At 50.0% G+C, this 20,740-nt stretch overlaps 1 protein-coding gene across 5 annotated transcripts; it reads right to left on the reverse strand.

Moving 5' to 3' along the window:
* Positions 1–8,184: 8,184 nt before the first annotated feature.
* NOBOX (NOBOX oogenesis homeobox) lies at positions 8,185–14,991 on the reverse strand. Of its 5 annotated transcripts, XM_045052927.1 has the most exons (9): positions 14,926–14,982; positions 14,127–14,185; positions 12,822–13,391; positions 12,108–12,214; positions 11,651–11,763; positions 11,286–11,371; positions 10,851–11,073; positions 10,216–10,526; positions 9,087–9,525 (listed from the first exon to the last, which is right to left on the reverse strand). In XM_045052927.1, exons 3-9 carry the CDS (start codon positions 13,378–13,380, stop codon positions 9,224–9,226), a joined length of 1,701 nt encoding a protein of 566 aa, XP_044908862.1. In that variant the 5' UTR covers positions 13,381–13,391; positions 14,127–14,185; positions 14,926–14,982; the 3' UTR covers positions 9,087–9,223. The 5 variants fall into 5 exon arrangements, with proteins under 5 accessions (XP_044908864.1, XP_044908862.1, XP_044908860.1 ...); XM_045052929.1 differs by lacking the exon at positions 14,127–14,185 and having other exon boundaries at positions 8,185–9,314; positions 14,926–14,991; XM_045052925.1 differs by lacking the exon at positions 14,127–14,185 and having other exon boundaries at positions 14,926–14,991.
* Between the last annotated feature and the right edge of the window lie 5,749 nt (positions 14,992–20,740).

The following is a 20,740-nucleotide window of genomic DNA, read 5'->3' on the forward strand; positions in this document are numbered from 1 at the left end:
CTGAAAAATCTAAAATAGGGATGGTTTTAGAGAAGTTCAATTGAAGTTTTCACTATTTTCATAAAGCCAGCTTTTTATTATTAATATATGATATATTAATATGTATATACTGTATGTAAATTAGCAATTGGTTCTTCTTAATAGCTGTAATAATTAACATAATCCACATTATTTGTTCAAACCAGTATTTGACTACTGGCCATGTGGCTCAAACAGAGCCGTATCCCAATCTTTATATTTTCTAGGCAAATTCTCCCTTATTTTCCCAAAGAGATAAAATGTCAACTTCTGAATGATACACAAGCAAATAATTTTCTTAGTTGAATGACTACTTCTTTGTTTGAAGTTGCTAAGGCTTTCGGGGGGTGTCTTTGAAGCTGACATTTGTAAGACTAAAACTGCCTTTAGATATTTAATATGTATTCATTTAATTGGGTTATTCTCACCTAATCTGGGAGATTAAAAGACAATTGGCTTCTGCCTGTCTTTTGTTTTAAAAACAAAAACCAAACAAAAACTTAGATATGAGTAATCTCTACTCCGTTGAATTGCTAAATTTTCTATCCTTTGGGTTTTGGAGAATTGGGTATAGGTCCACTTATTGTTTCTTCTTTCTTCAGATTTCCATAATTCAACACAATTTATTCTTGAATTCTGATTGACGTCATTATCTTAGAAACAGCAATTTCTTATAAGAGATTGTGCAAACAACCATTACCAACACGTTTGGGACAGAATTACATCTGAGGCATGTATGAATATACAGTGTTTTTGTTTTTGTTTTTGTTTTTGTTTTTAAGCAAAACCATGCACATGGATAGTGTCTTCAAGAGACATCAAGGATAGTTCTTTATCGCCCTTTTCTGGATTGTAACATGCCTGGAGCTTAGCAGATATCTGCTGAATTATTTCCTTTGTGCCCTTGACCACACTGAATTTCCATCTATCGCTTTTACCACTAACACAGCTTAGAAAGCTGTTCTTTAAAATTTATTTTCACCATTAACTCTTCACTTACAGTTAACTATGATCTTAAGTTTTTTATTGTGTACTATTTGCTCTGCTGTGGTCATTTGTAATAATTTTAATAATTTCAGCCTACATGTTAATATCTGGAAGGCTCACAGTTTGAGATGTATTTATTTCCCCTAATTTTGTGTTCTGTGTCTGAAACAATTCTAGATCCATGATTCAAAACAAAGTGGATATTGGTCCCATGATGAGTGATTTTTTTTTTTTTTTTTTTTTTTTTTTTAGCCTTTGGATAGAAGTTGGTTAAAAGTCTTTGAAAATCTAAAAGAAAATATACTCACTGGCTCCCCTTCTTTCACACGTATATTTATTCCCTTGAAATGAGCCCAGTTTCCTCTGATCCCTTGTAGCTCTATCTATAATAGTCTGTACTCTTTTAAGTATTAAGTGATACTCCCCTTATCATAACTTTCTCTCGTTAATGACATTAGAAATGCAGCAGTTGGGTACAGTGGCCTTTTCTAGACAACTACTTCTCACCCACCCACCCCAGGACACATCGCTGAGACTTGTGTTCTTCAAACCTCTACATAAATGTCTCTTGGTTCTATCACTAACAGTGCAGTGACCCTAGAGTTTCATTTGCTGTAAACATGACTCAGGAGCTGCGTGATTCCAGCAACTCCAAGGCTGGTGTTGAATGTAATCGTCTAACTCTGAAATCAGGTGTGGGGGGGCAAAGGTTACCAGCCAATGAGCTAACGAGGAACAGATGCCAAGTTCAGTCCTGACTCAAATGTACTGAGAACGTTCTCCGCACTAGCAAGTTTTTGACCCACTTCTTCCAACCCTCCCGTTTTAAATGGCATTTACGGAGTGGACATTTCCCTAGCCGGTCCCTTGGAAGAGGGGGAAGCAAAGCATTCATTCATTCTGCCGAATTCCCAGGGAGCGTTGCAAAAAAACGAGGCCACGATCACAAAGAAGACTCAGGGAATGCAGGTGAGTGGACGAGGGTGTTTATTCCTTCTGGGTGGCCTGTGAGCAGAGAATGTGCGGAGAAAAGGAGCTGGCTTGGTGTGCCTATAAACTTTTTCCAAGCTGGCAAAGGAGCTCGGCGGGAGTGACTCTGATCCCTGATGCTTTGTGGATGAGTCATGGGCCTGAGGGCAGAGCCTGCTGCTGGGAGGGGCAGCACCGTCTGGCCCACAACCTTCCCCAGGAGCACCAATGGGCAGATAAATATTTTCCTGGCAGTTTACCTGCGCCTCTCAGAGGGCAATTATCTCTGAACAATGCAGATGGAAATTCAGAAGTACAGTGGGAGCCGAGTCAGCTTATTGTGGAGGTGGATGCTCCAAATCTGCTCACAGACCGAGGGGCTCTCAGACACCAGGGAGAAAGCTCACAATCCTCTGGAGAAGGAGGCCGCGAGCAACAGAGAGGCCAGGGGTTACTGCGGTAGAGTCCACCAATTCAGCAAGAGGCTTTCACCCTCAGAGAAGCAGACGGTCCCGGGGAGAAGGAAGAAAATGCAGAGGGCAGAGAAAGCAGGGACCCTTGGATGGGGTTCATCTAGGCGCTCCCGGAGAGGTTTCTTATTGAGGTCAGCTTGTGGTGAGGAGGAGGGAGTCATCCACTGTTGGAGTCCAAAGAACCCTCGGGATCTTTGTGTCTAATGGCCTCACTTGTCACGGTGGAGCCTGGAGAGGGGAGGGGACTTGCCTACGGTCACACAGCCAGTTAGTTACAAACTACGAATCCAAACGGCCCTAGCCCGATGTTCTCCTCTAGGATTTCAGCAAGTGTCTGTCATTGTAATGTTCGTGCTCATTACAAAAGGTTGAAGGGGACTTGCCATAAAACGCAAAGATTGAGGAAACAGAACACGGGTGGGCCGATTATTTCGGGGAGAGGGGGAGGAGGTGGAGGTCAGACACGTGGAATTGTTAGTAGCCAGATTTGGCCAGGCCACAGACTGGAACGAAGATAAGGTGTGGTTTTCACAGCTGTTTGTCATCCTAGCACAGGAGGGCCTTAAAGAACTAGCGGGTCCCCGGAGCACGTGTGCACGTGGGTGTGTGTCTGTGTGTAAAGAGGCGGCTGTTTGCTTTTCGGGTAGGAGAGGACACAAGAGGATCTTTACTAGAACGTGGAATTTATACAGAGAGACGGCTTTCTCGCCTTGAAATACAGTAACACTGGCACTAACAAAAGGAGGGAAAAGATGGAGTTTTCCAGTTGAACATCACGAAAAATGGATGTATAAAATATTTGTTAAAAATATTTGACAATAGTCCTTTAATTTGATGCCAGGGACATTTCTTAGTTCGCCGGGTATGAAAATGTACTTGGTTTCACCAGTTCAAATCATTAAGAGCTAAAGGAAGTAACAGAAAAGTCCACCCAAAATGAACAACGCATCAGAAGGTGGACAAATCGGAATGCCTGGGAACATTAGACGCTTATTACTGTTGAGAGTTCTCAGGGGGCCCTACAGATGGCAGCCCTGGCAGGCTACAGGGATATGGACTGGGGAAAGGGAGCCACGCTGGAGAGAAGGATGCCCTGGATAGAATTTGATGGGAGGGATGACATAAGCCACAATTGGGCGAAAGTGCACCAGAAAGGACTGTGGAATCTCTGTGGGTGGGAATTCCATTCTCAGATAATAAAACTGTTGGCAGAGGAATGTACTTGAGGCAACTTGACTGAGAGACAAATAAAATGTGAAAACTACAAATGAAGACACAGAGGCTGCAATGCCAAGGCAGGAACCAGTTCCCCTGGACTTCTGTATCTTGTCAATCATACTCCTAGATGCCTGGGCTCTAAAGGCCAGAGTCGATTTGACATTCTCTCCTCCCTGCCCGCACAATCAGATTCCATTGATGGATTCATAGCATCGCTCACCTTGACCATTCCCCTCATGTTCCCCTACCACTGTTTTAGTCTCAACACCAAATTCCTAGACACTGGAATGACTTTCTACTCTCAAACTTTTGACCCATCTTTCTGGAGGAATGTGCTATATTATATTTGACTGCAACTACTAGGTAATAAGGCTTGGCCAGAGCCAGAGACAGCTTGGCCATCCAGCTCCCACGGTACCCCTCATACTGCCTCTTACACACCCTTCGCCTCCCTCTCCGCCTACTCTGTCCATGCATTCCAGCACCCTTTCCACTTTGATAAGATGCGGTTTGGTGTTCCCTTTCCCTGCTGCCTCTTCTCTCCCCTCTCACAGTAGTGTCTCTGTTTCAAATTAAACACTGCTGAGTCTTTAAGTCATTTAAACACAGACCTAGGATCTATAGAAAGATTTGATTCTAAATCTAATCTAGGTTATGCCCATTGATTACGCTCACCCCACCTTCTGACCTTCTGTATTCTCTCCCCGCTCTAGAATGATCAAAATACGTTGCTTCTTGAAGTTGGCGCCTCCTGACATAGGTTTACATCCTGTCCAAAATGTATTTCTTTTGCAACTTTGGGCAAATATTTAAACCTCTCCAAGTCTCTGATTGTCACCTGTCAAATGAATAATACCTTCCAGGATTGTTTTGAAATGAGGTTCCCTATTAGAGAGCTAGCTAGGTAATCAATAAGTGCTAAATAAATGGTTACCATCATCATTAATATTTTGTCAAAGGACCAATTCTGGGCAAAGTAAGGAAGCTCTTTCAGTTCCTCGTGTGATCTTGTAAACACACAAAGTTATCTATCATCAATAGCCTTTTACCTATTAAGGCTCTTTAAATGAAATATTGCATTCAGGAAGCAAGACTCTTATCTGCATTTGGTGAAGTGGAAAATAAATACTTAAGATTTCTCTCTAGATTTGGTTAAGGTATTCTTAGAAAATCATTTAAACCTCAGTGCCTTCCTCTCTAAATTGGGGTGATTATATATAACATGCACAATTCTTTGTTCAACCTCCTCTCCAGACCTACTGACCCAATTTGGCTTTTGATCTTTGCCCATTCAACACCTCTTCCAGATCGTTTCACCCCTACTGTTAGGCCATTCCTTATCTACCTCAATGCCATCTTTTCTTCTGGCCCATTCTGCTGTCCTTCATTGGTGTTTCCATGAGTCCACCCTAAGACCACTTTCATCCATGCTACACGCTGGGCAATTTTGTCTGGTCTCTTGACCTCAACTAGCATTTTCTATGCTGAAGAGGCCAGTAGTTGCTACAGGCCCTTTAGTTCTTGTCTCTCTCACAGAGCCTAATTCCATAGTTTTCTCCCCAGACACATCCACCCAGATAACCACAGGCAATTTGGCCTCAACATACACAACAGACCGGTTTCCCTGTCCCCAACTTTGCTCCGTGCCCATTATGTCCTTTCTCAGTTGACAGAATTTCTTAGTTACAAGGTCTTTTTCCTCTTCCTTTCCTCTTTGACTCCTTTGAACAAATTATCCATCGCATCAACATTTATTCCAGCTCTTCAATATCTCTCCGATCGGACCCTCTTCTAACTTTACACCACCTACTCTCAGCTCTCATCTCTCACTTGGACGGATTCGGTAGTCTTGTCTGGTTTCCCTGCATCTCCTTTCTGAGCCCTCTAGTCTCCTTCTCCATTTGTCTTTCTACATTTTTTTTTAATGTTTATTTATTTTTGAGACAGAGAGAGACAGAACATGAATAGGGGAGGGTCGGAGAGAGAGGGAGACACAGAATCTGAAACAGGCTCCAGGCTCTGAGCTGTCAGCACAGAGTCCAACACAGGGCCCGAACTCACGAACCATGAGATCATGACCTGAGACGAAGTTGGACACTTAACTGACTGAGCCACCCAGCCCCCAGCCCCACCATTTGTCTTTCTAAAATACAATTCTTGGCAAGTCATGTTCATGAGTTGCAACTGCTGATGTGTCTAATCGTCCAAAGACTATAGCTCAAAGATCTTAGCTTTGGACTTCCCCACTCTTCCCCACTCTTCCCCACTCTTCCTCACCAGCCTCCTTTTCTACCACAGGCCCTCTACTGGCCGCTCCTACACACACCCACCCCCAGCCACTCTCAACTCCCTGATCATCGTTCCAGTCTCAGTGGCCTTACACTCACTATACCTTCTGCCTGACATTCCCTTTCCTGTCTTCTCTGCTTACCCAAATTCTACTCTTCCTTCACGAGTGATGCCTTGGACTCTGAAACTTTCTCAGCCCCCTCAGACATGGCTGCTGTCCCCTTGTGAATTTTCATCACACTTTGTCCACGGGCAGCCCTGCACCACACGGCCCTCCTGTATTGTAATGGTCCTTGTTGTTGTCACCCTCCCCAGCAAGAGTGCTGTATCTGAAGCTGGAAAGACTTTTTATTTATCTTTGTGTTCACCCGGTACTGGGGTGCCTGTAATTCCCCATTGGATGATGGAATGGATTTCTCTGTCTATATTTCTCAGGACTTTGTTATGAAAGAGAAGAGGGTATTTTTGAAAGAACTATATAAAATAAATTACAAGAACCCCTAAATCTCCCAGACTGTCCCTCTATTCTAAAACAACACCCCTTCCAGGTGAGTGAAGATGTTTCATTTCTAGGAACTCACTCTTCTTTTTTGTTTAATGTTTATTTTTGAGAGCGAGAAAGAGAGACACACACAGAATCCAAAGCAGGCTCCAGGCTCCGAGCTGTCAGTGCAGAGCCTGACACAGAGCTTGAACTCAACCCATGAGATCATGACCTGAGCCCAAGTCAGACGCTTAATCAACCGAGCCACCCCGGTGCCCCCAAACTGATTCTTAATTAATCAAGGACATTTAAGACTTGGAGTGGAATCACCCAAAGCAAAATTGTCTTTTGCAGCCTGTTTTTATGTGTTCCTTTTATGCAAATAATATTAAAATACACAAAAATAAATTATAGTGGACTATCTCAGAAATGTATAAGAAACTTGGCTAATAGGAAAAAACATAATAGGACTCCAAGAGATGTCAGAGTGTTTTTAGACAAGTGTGGAGCCTGTAGGGAAGATTATACTCATGGGCAGGAGGGGATGCTGAGTGAACCAGTTTCCTATAGTGAACCCACGACGGCTCTGGAGCCTGAACTGCCAGAAAGCTGAGCAGACAGCTGGAGGCATCTTCCTGGACGGTCTTTGAATTGTGAAGCTCTCACGGACACAGATGTCCTTAGCAAAGGGCTCCAGCCAGGGTTGCCAGATTTAGCAAATAAAAATACCAAACATCCAAATAGTGCAGGAAGCATACTTAAACTAAAAAATCGTTTATTTGCAGTTCAAATTTAACTGGGCATCTTATATTTTATCTGAGAAACCCAGCTGCAACCCAAGTGACTTTAGTATCTTTGAACCTGGTATTCATGGCTCTAGGATGTTTTGAAGGAAGAATTAGCCTGGGCTTTCTGACTATAAACAACCAGAATAGTTTCAGACGTAATGAAACTGGTGGTCGATTGCCATCTGGTGGAAAATTTGTGATAGTGCAGGCTTAAATTGGAGGGCTAGGTCTTTTTCCAGAGTCTTCCTGGAAGGATTCTGCTCTGGCCCACTGCAAAGCCCTGAGGTCCTAGTGCTGACAGGGTGATGGCAAGAAGATGAGGGTGTGGTGGGGGGAGGAGAGGGGGGAGGGGTGCTGGGATGTGGTTTGCCCTGCCATCTAAGGAGACGAGTGGCCTGGCCGTGGCTCACCGGCACACAGATTTTGCTCCTGCAATCCAATCAAAACCAAAACAAAAGCTACAGCTAATTGTAAGAAGACCAGCATCCTCCCAAATGAGGATGGGTCAGACATTAAGTGGAACTATCAAAAATAAATTTACACAGGGGCGCCTGGGTGGCTCATTCAGTTAAGTGTCTGACTTCGGCTCAGGTCATGATCTCACGATCATGACCTCACACAAGTTTGAGCCCCGTGCCAAGCTCTGTGCTGACAGCTCAGAGCCTGCTTCCGATCCTCTGTCCCCCTCTCTCTCATTCCACTCTCCCTCTGCCCCTCCCCTGCTTGCTTTCTCTCCAAAACAAATTTTTTAATTTTATAAAAAAAAATTTTTAAAGACCCAGCTATGTCTCATAACACAAGTCCTTTCATATCTCAGTATACATATTCTAATCTCTAAGTTAAGGCTGTTGATGCCTGGTTGTCGCAGTCCTTGAGTGGCAGGAAGAGAGGACGGCTAGAAGAACAGAGCTACTCAACACCGTTGGTCTAGGAACCCGAACAGAGATGTGCACACACGTTTTTGGGTAACCAAGAAGTTTCTCCATTTCCAAATATTTTGACTTTTCAGTGAAGACTCTATAACTATTATGATGCAAATACGTGTAAGTTTTTGAAAAACAAAGTATTTTCCAATAATCAGAGCATTTGCAAGTCCCAAATAGCACCCCCACACACACACTCCCCAAATGCACTGATGTAGTTTGAATCAATGGCCCTCAAATCTTACCTACTTGGGCACAGTAGGGCCAGCAGATATGGGGTGCTAAATATATATATATATATATATGTATGTATATGTGTGTATATATATATATATATATATATGAATATCTTTTTCTTGGTGCTCCCACCTCTCATTTCTACTCCCTCTCCCAAAAGAAGAGCTGTGGAAAGATAAGTTCTGGTTCACAACACGGAGACTTGACCTGAAATATCCTTGGGTGTCTCTTGTAATCCTATCCCTACAATGCCCAAATTCCAGAGAGACGCTGGTGCTCAAATTTGCTCAGGTTCAGTCCTGAGTTTGGGAATAAGAGTTAATGTCAGGAGTGAAAAACAGGCCCAAGATGCCTGATTTCCCCTCCAGCAGGAGATGAGCCCAGGAAAGATGCCAGGTTCCATGGGGTCATGCCCAATGGGGACCTCACTTGGAGCACTTGGGACTGCATCCCACAACCGGCCAGCTGAGTGGATGGTGGTGAAAGAAATGCAGCTCTTAGTGGGGAGACAGAGCCGCGCAGAGAGGCCCAAGATGCACTAGTCTACCACTTACAACAGACATGCGTTTGTCTGGCAAGGAAAGGAAACAACATAAACGTACACAGCATTCAGAAATCATAGGGACCATCCCTTTCTCAGGGTGGTCACACAGAGGTGTGGACAAGAGGGCGGGCCGGCCCTCATCCTTCTCCAATCAGGTGCAGCAAGGTGAGCCCACAGAGGGGAAACGTCCGATTTCCCCCGGGTCAGGAGACTCTGCAGTCTGTCCTGACATCGCTGTCTCCTGGAGGGGGCACCAAGCCTCTCCCGCTCCTCCACACTGCTTGGCCCCGCACTTAGGGGCCACAGCTGTCCTTCTCTTCCGCTCGGAGCTCCTCGGCTGCGGGGGGCCCCTCCACACAGGGGGCAGGCTGCTCCTCGGGGGCCCTGCCGAGGAAGGGTCCCGTTTCGGGCCTGGCCCCTTCGGGCAGCCGGGTGACACCTGGGGAAGGCTGCCTGCTCAGGGCCGGAGCATAGGGGGCTGGGAGCAGATCAGGGAAGTAGCCGTCCCCTCCGGGGGGCTGCCCCAGGGCCTGCGGACAGAAGGGACCAGGGAAAGGCAGTTCTGGAAAGCAAGGGTCATTCCAGGGGGCTGTACCTGCGGGGTCAAAGAGTGCAGGAAAGGTGAGAGGATTAAGCATCTCCCCCACGGCTGGACATTCTCTGTGACAGACACCCCACCCCCCTCCTCCTCCTCCTCCTCCCCCTCCCACAGAAACCCAGCTTAGGAACCCAGTGCCAGTGTGGGTGAAGTCCTAGCACCAGGAGCTTCCTGCCCTCGGGCCGGGCACGCTCCTGCCTCTAAGTCCCGAGGTCTGGGAACATCGACACAGAGTGGGTCGTGGGCCAGGCTGAGCGCCCCCTCACGCAGGCAGCAGGGAGACTGGGAACAGACTCTTTCTTCCCCTTCTACTGGAATTTAGTCTTACGACGATGGTTGCGTCCAGATTTCAGAGGTCCGAGTGGCCCGTCTGAATGCTCAGATCAGCTGTCAAGGATGTCCCTCACGCGGTCGCTAATCCTCCGCCAATCCCTCCCCGGGATGGGGATATTATTCCCATTTGAGAGCCAGGCAAACCGAGAGTCGGCAACGCTGGGAATGGCCGAGCCTGACTTCAGAACTCCCAGCTCCAAGGCTCTCGCTCTGCCCTGCAGCCTTTCAGGAAACTTAACAAGCACTTCATAGAGACGACCAGGGGCAAGGAAAGTGGTCCACTTGCTGCCTCGGCCAGCCCTTCGGTTAAGTGAGGTGGTCTGCCCCTTGTCACTGTCCTTGGTCATGACTCACCTGCATTCCCAGCAGGTGGCTGAAGCACCGTCTGCCCTGACGGAGGCGGCGGCCCTGGGAAGTAGCCCTGTGATGTCCCCGCACTGGGGCCATAGGGCGAGGTGAAGAGGGGGTCATCCGGCAGCAGAGGCTGCAGGGGGTGGGGCATGGGGAAGGGGAAGGGGTGCAGATAGGAGAACTGGGGCTGAGGCTGTTGGTAGAGCTGGCTCTGTGGAGCCTGGGAGAACAGGAACGGTCCCGGCTGGGCACTCTGTTGGTAATCCTGGGGCTCCAGCTCCTCCAAGTATGAGCAGGTGGATGGTGGGGTGACACTGTGGGGGACAAAGGAGTGTCTGGTGAGGCTCACGGGAGCCTCCTCGTTGTGACCACACAGTAGGTGAGTCCCTTCCCATCTCCATGACCCCAGACTCACTTCCTCCTTTCTCTTCCTGTTCTTGGCTTCTCGCCCTCATGCCTACCCTGTTGCCATGATATTCTAGATCTTTCCCACTCTAAATCCACTTTCCGTTTAATCCTCATCACAAGCATGATTCCTCGCTTCTCTCAGCTCACCCTTCCCCAACCAAGCTCTGTCTTTTCTCCTTCTATACCCCTCCCACAATAACTCGGAGGACCACCCCCAGTAGGTTCCATACCTTGTCCCCCAGGAGCCATCTTTGTGGCCGCTGTCACTGCCTGGGGTATCCAGCAGCAGAGGCATCATTTGGGGGGTGGGGACAGGGCCAAGGGGAAAAGGAAGGTTGACTCTTCGAACTGGCGGAGGGCTGAAGAGCGGTGGGGTCACTGCTACCCTCTGAGTACTCTCACTCTGTTGGGTTGGGGCCAGAGTGTGCTCAGAGGCCAGCAGCATGGGAGGCTCTAGGAATCAAGGTCAGACAAGTTACAAGGGTAGGAGAAGGAGGAGGCAGATTTGGGGTGTGCCATGCCTAGTTCTCCTTGAGTGGGCCCCACTGGACCAAAACACTGGACAGCTTTGGCCCACTCTCACGTCTAGCCAGAAAGGACTTGGTCTTTGCCGTCTTTCCAGCTGCCATTTCCCTCACATTACCCTCAGCGAGTATTCAGCTTACCTGCAAGAGAATCCAGAGGGGATTCCTGAGGGAAGGTACCAGGCTCTGGGTCCATGGGCACAGCGGCTGGCAGCTCAGTTGCAGAGCTGGAGGCAGACAGAACGAAGACTGGAGCTCTAGTGTCTCTGCATTTAGACCAGGGCTCAGTGCAGGGCACAGGACACCAGATTCCCAAAAACTGCCTTCGTACAAGACCCTGGCAACTTCCTGACCCTCCTCCATCCAAGGTCTCTCTAAATATCGGCCAACAGCTCCAGGCCTCACGGCCAGCTTTCCAATGCGATCTCCTTGACCCCAGGTGCCCAGCTTCTACCCCCTTCCTACCTCTACCTCCTGGGTGATCCGGGAAGAGGAGAGATCTGTACCTGCACTGACCGCTGGCCCCGGTAGGGGCGGGGTCTGCAGGGCTGTCCTTGTCCTCCTTGCCATTCAGCTTCTCCACTTTCCGCCACTTTGCCCTGCGATTCTGGAACCACACCTACAGGGGAGAGACCCTAGAAGTGTTCGAGGAGCACAGCAGAGACTCAGACTCAGGTTCTGTCGCACAATGAGCTACGGGACTTTAGGAGGTCGCTTTACCACCCTGCTTCAGAGGCCTTTCTCTGCAAGGTTGGTTTTATGAAAAGATTCATCTAGATAGCCGAGGTATCTTCCTCTTCTAAGCTGAGGCTGTGGCAATGTGGAAACAGGCGAGAACACAGCCAGATCGGAGACCTAACCTTGGCCCCTATGGGGTGAGGTCGAGCATCTGCCCTACTCCTTCAAGGGTACCAGTTGGTGGTTTCTCCACCACCCTGATGCCAGTTGGCCAGCCCCCTTTACCATGATGCGTTGGGGGGTAACCCCCACAGTCTGGGCAATCTCCCGGCGCTTATCACTGTCTGGGTAGTGGTCTTCTTGGAAGATCCTTTCTAGCTCCTCCAGCTGGTCTGGAAGAGAAGAAACTTGCAGGAGGACAAACAACAGGAGAAAGATGCCTTCCAAATGGGACCATTGTCCCCAACTCAAGGGTCTTCCCAGAGGCTTGCAACAAAGTTCCCCATTGGGCTGGGGCCTTCTGTCTCTCCTGGGATTTGTGGCAGGGAACTGTGTATTTACTTTCACTAATCTGTTCCCAATTTCACTTTTTTTTTTTTTCCTTTTTGAGAAAGGGAGAGGGCCCAACTCAGTGAATGGGAGAGAAAGAGAAGTAGGGCTCACCCAGGGCTCATGTTTTACCTGAAGCGGGGCTCAAGCTCACCTGATGTGTGGCTTGACCTTACCAACTATGAGATCATGACCTGAGCCTAAGCCAGATGCTTAATGACTGAGACACCCAGGCGCCCCCCAATTTCACTTTCTGATGAGGCAACCCAATGTTCCCTTTGAGGGTCAGAGGTCGTGGCTCTGCCACAGGTGGAGAGAGGAATCAGGACAAGGGGATGTACAAACTAACCACACTGCAATCTCCTGGAGCTACAATGTTCTGTGTTGAGCCCTCCTTTCCCAGAGAGGACCCCTGCTGTCTTACATTTCCTCTCAACTTTGGGGACTTACCTGAGCGGTATAGGGTCCGGGTCTTTTTCCGAACTTGGCAGGTCACTTCCAGGGACCTCTTCTGATCTGTGTTTTGGCTGTTCTGAGCCAATGTGCTGAGAAGGTTAGCCAGATGGCAGGGCCCCCGACCTGACCCACAAGGCACTGGGTTGTGTGCGGCACGGGCTGAGTGGGTGACACCAGGAGATGGTGTGGAGGCCAGACCCGCGGCACTGGGTATTTTCTGCTTACTGGAGGCTGGAGAGTAGGACCTCTTCCCTGGCTTTGCCTCTTTCACTGGGAAGGAACAGCCTTCCCCAGGAGGCTGGGGTCCCGGTGGGGCCAGAGGCGTGTCTTTGTGGAGAGTCCCCGAACCAGATGGCTGGCCCCCTCTCCTGGTATCTGTCCCAGTTGGTTCTCCAGGGGGGTCTGATGGTGGCTTCTCCCCAGGGACGATGCAGGAGGGGGGCAGTTCCTCACTTGGGGCATCCTGAGCGCAGGGGGCTGAACTCTGCCGCAGTTCCTTTTTTGGCCCAGCAGCCAGGGGCTTGTCTCCACCTTCCTGGCCTGTGGGGACCATCACCCACTGACCTTAGCACCGGGAGAAGGAAAAGCCTGGACTAAGGATGTGCGGCTTCCTGGTCTGCGGCCTGTGTCCCGTTTGGCCTCAACCTTTCACTTGTGCACTTGTCAGAGAGGGTAAAAATTCTAGGCTTGGCTGTTGTAGAGATCAAACTAGATAGCCCGCTGCTTTGTAAAATGTGAGCAAATAGATGCACCTAGAAGGGGGCCTGAGCTCACACACACAGATGGTAGGAGGGCTATCCAGATTTGGGGGGCACTTACTTTCTGGGAATTGCCTTTTCTCCCCCACCCCCCACCCCCCCCAGACACCTGGAATGTGAGTTGAGGGACAGGCATCTGTTCAGGCATTGCTAAGGGACAAATGTTGAAGCTGGGGGTGAACTTGGAGGAGGAGGGAGAGACTGCTTCTAAGACTGGATCTCATTCCTGCTGCAGGAATGCTGCTGAAATTGGGGGCTCTCCAGAAGCCCAGGCAAGGACAGCAAGGGAACTCAGGGAGACAGCCATCCTCACCATCCACAGATGTCACTCTGCCCCTGCCAACTCTCCCCAACCCTGTGTGCACCCTCCTGCCCATCCCTGCAAAGCAGAACCTCACTGTGGCCTTGGGCGCGGGCCACCCCTCCCTGCACAGGTAAGGAAGTGTGATCCAGCCACACCGGGTGTGCACCGAAAGCCCCCTTCTGCTCATCCTCCGAGCTCGTCTGTCTTGAGGCTGGGTCTCATTCACCAGGCACTTACCATGTCCCAGGCTCTGTGCTAAGCACTTTTCAAAGACTAGCACAGTGTGCACCTAATCCCTGTGAGGAAGGCACGGTTGATAGCTCATTCTAACAGATGAGGACATACAGATTACAAAATTGAGTGATTTGCCCGAATCGTCCAGCAAAGAGCGCTTAGTCGTCATGCAGAGTCCTGCCTGGGGTCCCCAGAACCTCTCCAATTCACCTTCCTCACAATCCCCAGATGCTTTATCATTCCCCCTAAATTGGAAAAATTTTAAGTAGATGCTGACTAGCGACTAAGAACTGCTGTTATTTTAATGAAAATTACGTAAGACAGACCATCTAAAGGAATGCGAATTTCTAACGACGTGTAAAGAAAGGTGGACCTTCGGGGGGCGAAGGTGCTTTGTCAGGTTGTTTCCTAGGGTGCATCAGACCCGTCTAGCAGAACGGGGCCCGGGGCTGGTGAGGAGTGTGCGCCGGCCAGCGTGGCGGGGAAGGGACAGGCTGGATGGTGGCCTGGGGAAGGAGGGACACGCTGGGTCGGGCTTCCCGCATTTTAGGCGAGCTTGGAGCCTAGCAAATCTGGTACGCGGTAGGTGCTCAATAAACGAGACCTATCAGCGTGATGTAGCCCCGGTAGGAGAGGGGACGGGTGTCGGAACCTGGACACGAAGGGGCCCGGGGCTCGGGGCCCCGCGTGCAGAGAGATGGGAACCTGCAGGAGGGAGGGCGCGCGGCGGCGGGCCTCCCTCCCACCCCCAGCCCCGCGGCCCGGCGCCAGCCCCCACTGCCCAAGCGCGCCCCACGCTCACCCCGCCGTTCCGGGCAGGGCTCCTGCGCCGGTTCCATGGCCCGAACTCGCGCCGCCGCGACTCGCCGCGCTGCCCCCGCGCCGCCTAATGAAGCCTCGCGGGCGGGCAGGTGCGCGGGGTCCGCACGGGCCCCGGGGCGCCCGAGCCCGCGCCCCTCACCCCGCCGCCAGGGCGAGGCCCACCCGGGCGCGTGGGGCAGCTGCAGGGCGCGCCCGCCCCCGCCGGCCCGAGGGCGGCCCAGGTGTGCGGCCCGCCGCCCCTCCCCTCGGCCCGCGCCTCCGCGCCGCGGGGCCGCCTGCCCCCGACGGCTGGCCTACGGTCCCGGGAGCTCGGCGGTGACTCGGCCCCGGGCCCTCCGTGCAAACTGGGGGAAGGCCACCCACCCTGGAGCGCTCATCCAGGGAGCGCCCCACGCCGGGCTGTCCGCGTCCCCGCGGCTCACCGAGGCTGCCCCGGAGCCCCCACCCCTCCACTCGCCTGAGAGCACAGAGCAAGAAGAGACGACGAGCAAGAAGGAGCCCGCGCTGCCGGGTAAGCCGCACCGAACCCGCGGCGTGGCCGGGGCACCACCACACACGCGCCGGAGGCCTCGGGGGGGAGGGGGGGGCGGCGGGGAGGCCCGGCTGGCCCAGCTTTTGTGGTCGCTCGCCCCCCCCCCCCTTGGATAGCCTACTGTGATCTTTGAGAACCTCGTTGAGCCTCACGAGGGAGCGCTCACACGGGTGATGTTTGTAACTCCTAGTTCATAGCATGTTTCTTGCCTTTAAGGAAAATTCAGAATTTAAAATTCTCCTTGCTGCCTCCTTATGTCTGCGTCTGCCCACCCGTGGGAAGTGCTGGACAGATTGAAACAGGTGCTTGGAGCTGGGCGTAGGCGGGGGTGGTGTGTGTGCGGGTGAGGGTGGGGAGTTGGGGGGGGGGGGGGTCCAGACCAAGCTCCAGGTGTTTTGCGTTAAGGGTTTAAAAGACTCTGGACACCACGTGCTTTCCTGCTGCAATCACCTATCCATCCGTTTCCCTGCGCGCCCGTTCCGTTGAGGGGCTTGGCTTGCACACTTCGCCTTGGAAGAGGGGCCAAAGCTTTCGTTCTTTTTGCAACAGAAACAATCAAACGGCTTAATCTCATGACTGTATGATGAAAACTTCAGGAGTCTGATGTTTCAGTCTGACTCCTGTTACAGACTAATGTTCTCGGGTAAATAAGGGGCTTAGAAATAGGGCCCAGTTTCTCAGCCAGAAAGGGAGCACTGGAGGCCTCGTGACCAAGGCGTGCAGAGCAGTGAGTTTACAGGAAAAATCAGAACGGTGATACGGTTCTAAATGGAGCCCAATAGTCTGCTTGATTACACATTTATGGGACACCTGCTGTATGCCAGCGGCTGTGCACAAGTCCGTTCCTTGCCTGCAGAAGCTTGCTGGTGGAGAGGGGGCTTGAACTGCACTCCAGGTAAGTGGACTGTGTCAATCCAGTGTGGTCAGTGGTGAGTTAGATGTACACACAGGTTTAGGAGCACAGAGGAGCAGGGAGCTTTCCTGGCCTAGGATGGAGGGAGCAGGGAAGGTGAGGGGGACAGAGGAGCTGTGAGCTGAAGGTTAAAAGGTTGGTTCATTGCAAACCTTACCTTGTCCCAGCCCTACTTAAACCCCTGCAGTGGTCCCTGCCTGCCCAGGAGGTAAAGACCAGTCTCCCTACTAGGACAGGAGGCTTCCAAATCCTGGCCCTTTTCTTTCAGCCTCAGCTTACCTGCTTTCCTGTGCCAAAGTACTCCAGTTTTACTCTTTGACCCACTGTTCTGAGTGTTCCTAACCTTTCCCTAGATCAGAATTTTTTTTTTAACGTTTATTCAGTTTTGATTGACAGAGACAGAGCGTGCACTGGGGAGGGGCAGAGAGAGAGGGAGACACAGTATCCCAAGCAGGTGCCAGGCTCTGAACTGTCAGCACAGAACCCAACTCGGGGCTCGAACCCACGGACTGTGATCATGAGCCAAAGCTGGTGCTTAACCGACTGAGCCACCCAGGCGCCCCTAGATCCGAATGTCTTAGGGAATTTGTTTAAAATGTGGCTCTCAGGCCACATCCCCAGAAATTTAAATTGGTGGGTCTAGAGAGGGACCCAGAAATAGCCATTGTAACAAGCCCCTCAGGTGATTTTTATTCATGTTAGAGTTTGAGACACTGCTAGACCTTTCAAAAACAAAGTCAATTAAAATCATCCTGGGAGGGGAGAGTAGAGGAAGCAGGTGGTGGGGGCTTATATGGAGGAAAAGGACCTTTTCACCTTCACTGAAGTGTCTGTGGCAGCTAGGAGCCAGGAACACTTAATTTGTTAATGGGTTATCCTACTACGTTAAACTAAGAATAAGTCATTCTTCTCTATCACATATGTTGTGTTTGCTCTCACTGCATGGTCGCCCTCTGCCTGGGCGAGGGTTGGGAAAGCAAAGACTCAAATCACCCACAGATTGAACGCCACCCTTAAGATTCAGGGTCTAATTGTACCAAAGTGTTTGTGTTGAAGGGAATTGGAGATGTTGGCATTTTTCTAAGCACATAAATCGCTGAACCTGTTGGGCTTGGAGTATTGCATTAGAAAAATTTAAGGTTTCTTCCTTTGTTGATATTCTTGGCTTGCTGTTGCGTGGCTTTTTTTTTTTTTTTTTTTTTTTTTTACAAATATCGTAGCGTTTGTTGATTTACATGAAAATTTGCTCTAATGGCTACAAGTGAATTTGGCCTCCTAAGGCTTAGAAGAACATCTTCGTGAGTTTCCTTGGGAAGGGGTAGCATTGCTGATACATGCTGTTAAAAGTTCCCCCTGATACAGTCCACTTACCTGTAGTACTGTTCAAGCCCCCCTTCCAGCCCCAAGGGCAGGAAGACCACTCTTCACAGGGAGGGCGAGAACGTGTTGTTTGAGGAGCGCTTGGGAATATTTATTTCTAAGTCTTGTTTGGTTAGATTTCATCTTTGTGATCGTCACACAACTTCATATGCTCACCTGGCTTAGTGGGCGGGTTTTTTATTTTTACTTGGAGGGAGTGGTTCTTAGTTTTTGGAGTCAAATTCTAAACCACCACTCACCCTCTCATCAAGAGCCATTTAGTCCAGCATCTCTGTCTTCCCTTGGAGGAGAATAAGACTCCTTTGCCCTTCTTCTCTTTCCACAGTGAGAACGATAACCAGAAGGTGGCTGGTTGAGAGAAATGTCAAAGCAGAAACAGGGTCGTTTGCTCCTGTCTTACCTGCCACGCCCAGGCGTGGCAGGCCTGGGACCAGAGAGGCAAGAGTAAAGTTGTGAAAGACAGAAATCTGAACGGGCCCTGGGCAGGGAGAGGGCCCAGTCACAGCACACGGGGCGGTGAGGGCCCGGAAACAACCGGGAGGCGAGGCACCTGTCCAAGGCAGAGGGTGGGGGCGGGGGGCCGAGCGCAGCTGGAAGCAGTCACAGGTTCAAGGACCAGGGTGCCCTGAGCCTGAAGAGGGCAAAGGGCCGGATGATCAGATGAACGCTGTGGGCCCGTGACGACCAAGCTGATGATGGGTGGTGCCCAGTGGCCTCCTTTGGAAATCCCAGGAAAGGACGGTTTGAGGTCGCCGGTGAGGGGCATTGAGAACACCTGGCTGAAGGGAGACAGCCCTGGCAGGGAGAAAACAGGTGCCGGCATGAGTTAGCCTCATAACCTCTAACCCCCGGGCCCCAAACACTCAAGATTTTATGCTTCTACCAAGAACAGGGACCATGTTTAAGACGTGGGGTTGCTAAGATAAGATGAAAACAGAGAGGGAGGCAAACCATAAGAGACTTTTTTTTTAATTTTTTTTTTAATGTTTATTTAATTTCTGAGACAGAGAAAGAGCATGAGTGGGGAGGGGCAGAGAGAGAGAGGGAGACACAGAATCCGAAGCAGGTTCCAGGCTCTGAGCTGTCAGCACAGAGTCCGACATGGGGCCCGAACTCACAAACCGTGAGATCATGACCTGAGCCGAAGTCGGTCACTCAACCGACTGAGCCACCCAGGTGCCCCAGGAGAGTCTTAAATACAGAGAATAAACTGAGGGTTGTTGGAGGCGTGTTGGGTGGGGGATGGGCATGAAGGAGGGCACTTGTTGGGATGAGCTCTGGGTATCATATGTAAGTGATGAATCACTAAATTCTACTCCTGAGATCCTTTTTGCACTCTATGTTAACTAACTTGGATTTAAATAAGGTTAAAAAAAAAGTCATAAGAGAAAGAGTGGGGGTTGCTGCTGCTTGTTTTTAATCAGCCTGTAGTAATAATAAACCACGTTGCGTGTGTTTTGTGATTTAGTTAGTACTTTCTCCTCTGAGCCTCTCTTCCCAGTATTCCAGAACTTTGGAGAAACTTCTGTGCCATGCCAGTCTACTCCAGGATGGCGAGGTTCTAGCAGTAACTGTTGCATGGCATCCAAGATGCCTCAGAACCTGGCCCCAACCTTCCCCTGGCCCCCCAGTCTCCTCACAGGCTCTTGTTCTAAGCTCATCCTTTTTCAGAATGGCTCTTGCCACCTCACGCCTCAGGGCCACAGATGGTGTCATTTTATAGGCATGAAACGCCATCCTTCCCTTTTATTTCTGTCAGAGTCTTACTCATACTTCAAAGCCCAGCCCAGATAGTCTCTGTTCTGTGAAGCCATCTCAACTTTCCACAGCCCGAATGAGCGGCGTCCTCCCACTGTGCTGGGTTAGCCTTGACTTGACCGCGCTCAACACAGGCTGACCTGAGAGCCTTGTATGTTCTCTGCGGGAATGTGAGTTCCTGAGTGATAACCTGCATCTGTTCGTGCCCGGCACTTTCTTCTTGCTTTACAAATACCAACTCATTGAATCCTCGTAATAACCCAGGGAGGTACTCTTATTAGCCACGTCGTATTGAAGAAACCGTGGCATAGAGCTTGAGTTCTTTGTCAAGGTCACACGGCTGGTAAGTGACACACCCAGGATTTGAACCCAGTTAGTCTGGTTCCCACCCATCCTCCAAGTCACTAGGCTATACTGCTTATTTATATTTCCATCACGGCCCTTCAGTGCTTGGCACAGCGATTTATACGTTGGGGGGTGGTCATTGTTCCTTGACCGAAAGTTAATCACCACTGTCAGGAGTTAGGGCAGGAGGATGGGAGGTGGCCGTGGCTCTTCAGGGAGCCGCAGTGATGGGAATTTTCTGAAGCTAGGCCAGTGACAGTCCCGTGATTCTACACGTGAGATAAAATTTTGTAGAACTAGATGTACACACATACACACACACACACACACACACGTGAATGTATATCAAATTGGGGACAGCTGAGTAAGCTCTATGGCTAGTGCTAACATATGTCTCCTGGTGTGACCTTATTTCATACGTACATACAGTGTTTACCACCACAAGGGGGGAATGGGTAATGACTCCGTGGGATCTCTCCGTATCATTTCTAACAATTGCATGTGAATATACAATTATCTCAAAAAATTTTCTAAAATCTTTAATGTTTAGTTTTGAGAGAGAGTGTGAGTCGGGGAGGGGCAGAGAGCGAGGGAGACACAGAATCTGAAACTGGAAACTGGCTCCAGGCTCCGAGCTGTCAGCACAGAGCCCAATGTGGGGCTTGAACCCACGGACTGCTGCAAGATCATGACCTGAGCCAAAGTTGGACACTGAACCGATGGAGCCACCCAGGCACCCCTCAAAAATGTTTTTTGTTGATCCCAGTTTGTTGTTTTAAAAATAAATAAACATTTTCATTTATTTTTATTTTTTAAATTTTTTTTCATGTTTGTTTCTTTTTGAGAGAGAGAGAGCAGGAGCAGGGG

This window comes from Felis catus, chromosome A2 (assembly GCF_018350175.1).
Source record: "Felis catus isolate Fca126 chromosome A2, F.catus_Fca126_mat1.0, whole genome shotgun sequence".
Taxonomy (NCBI): Eukaryota; Metazoa; Chordata; class Mammalia; order Carnivora; family Felidae; genus Felis; species Felis catus.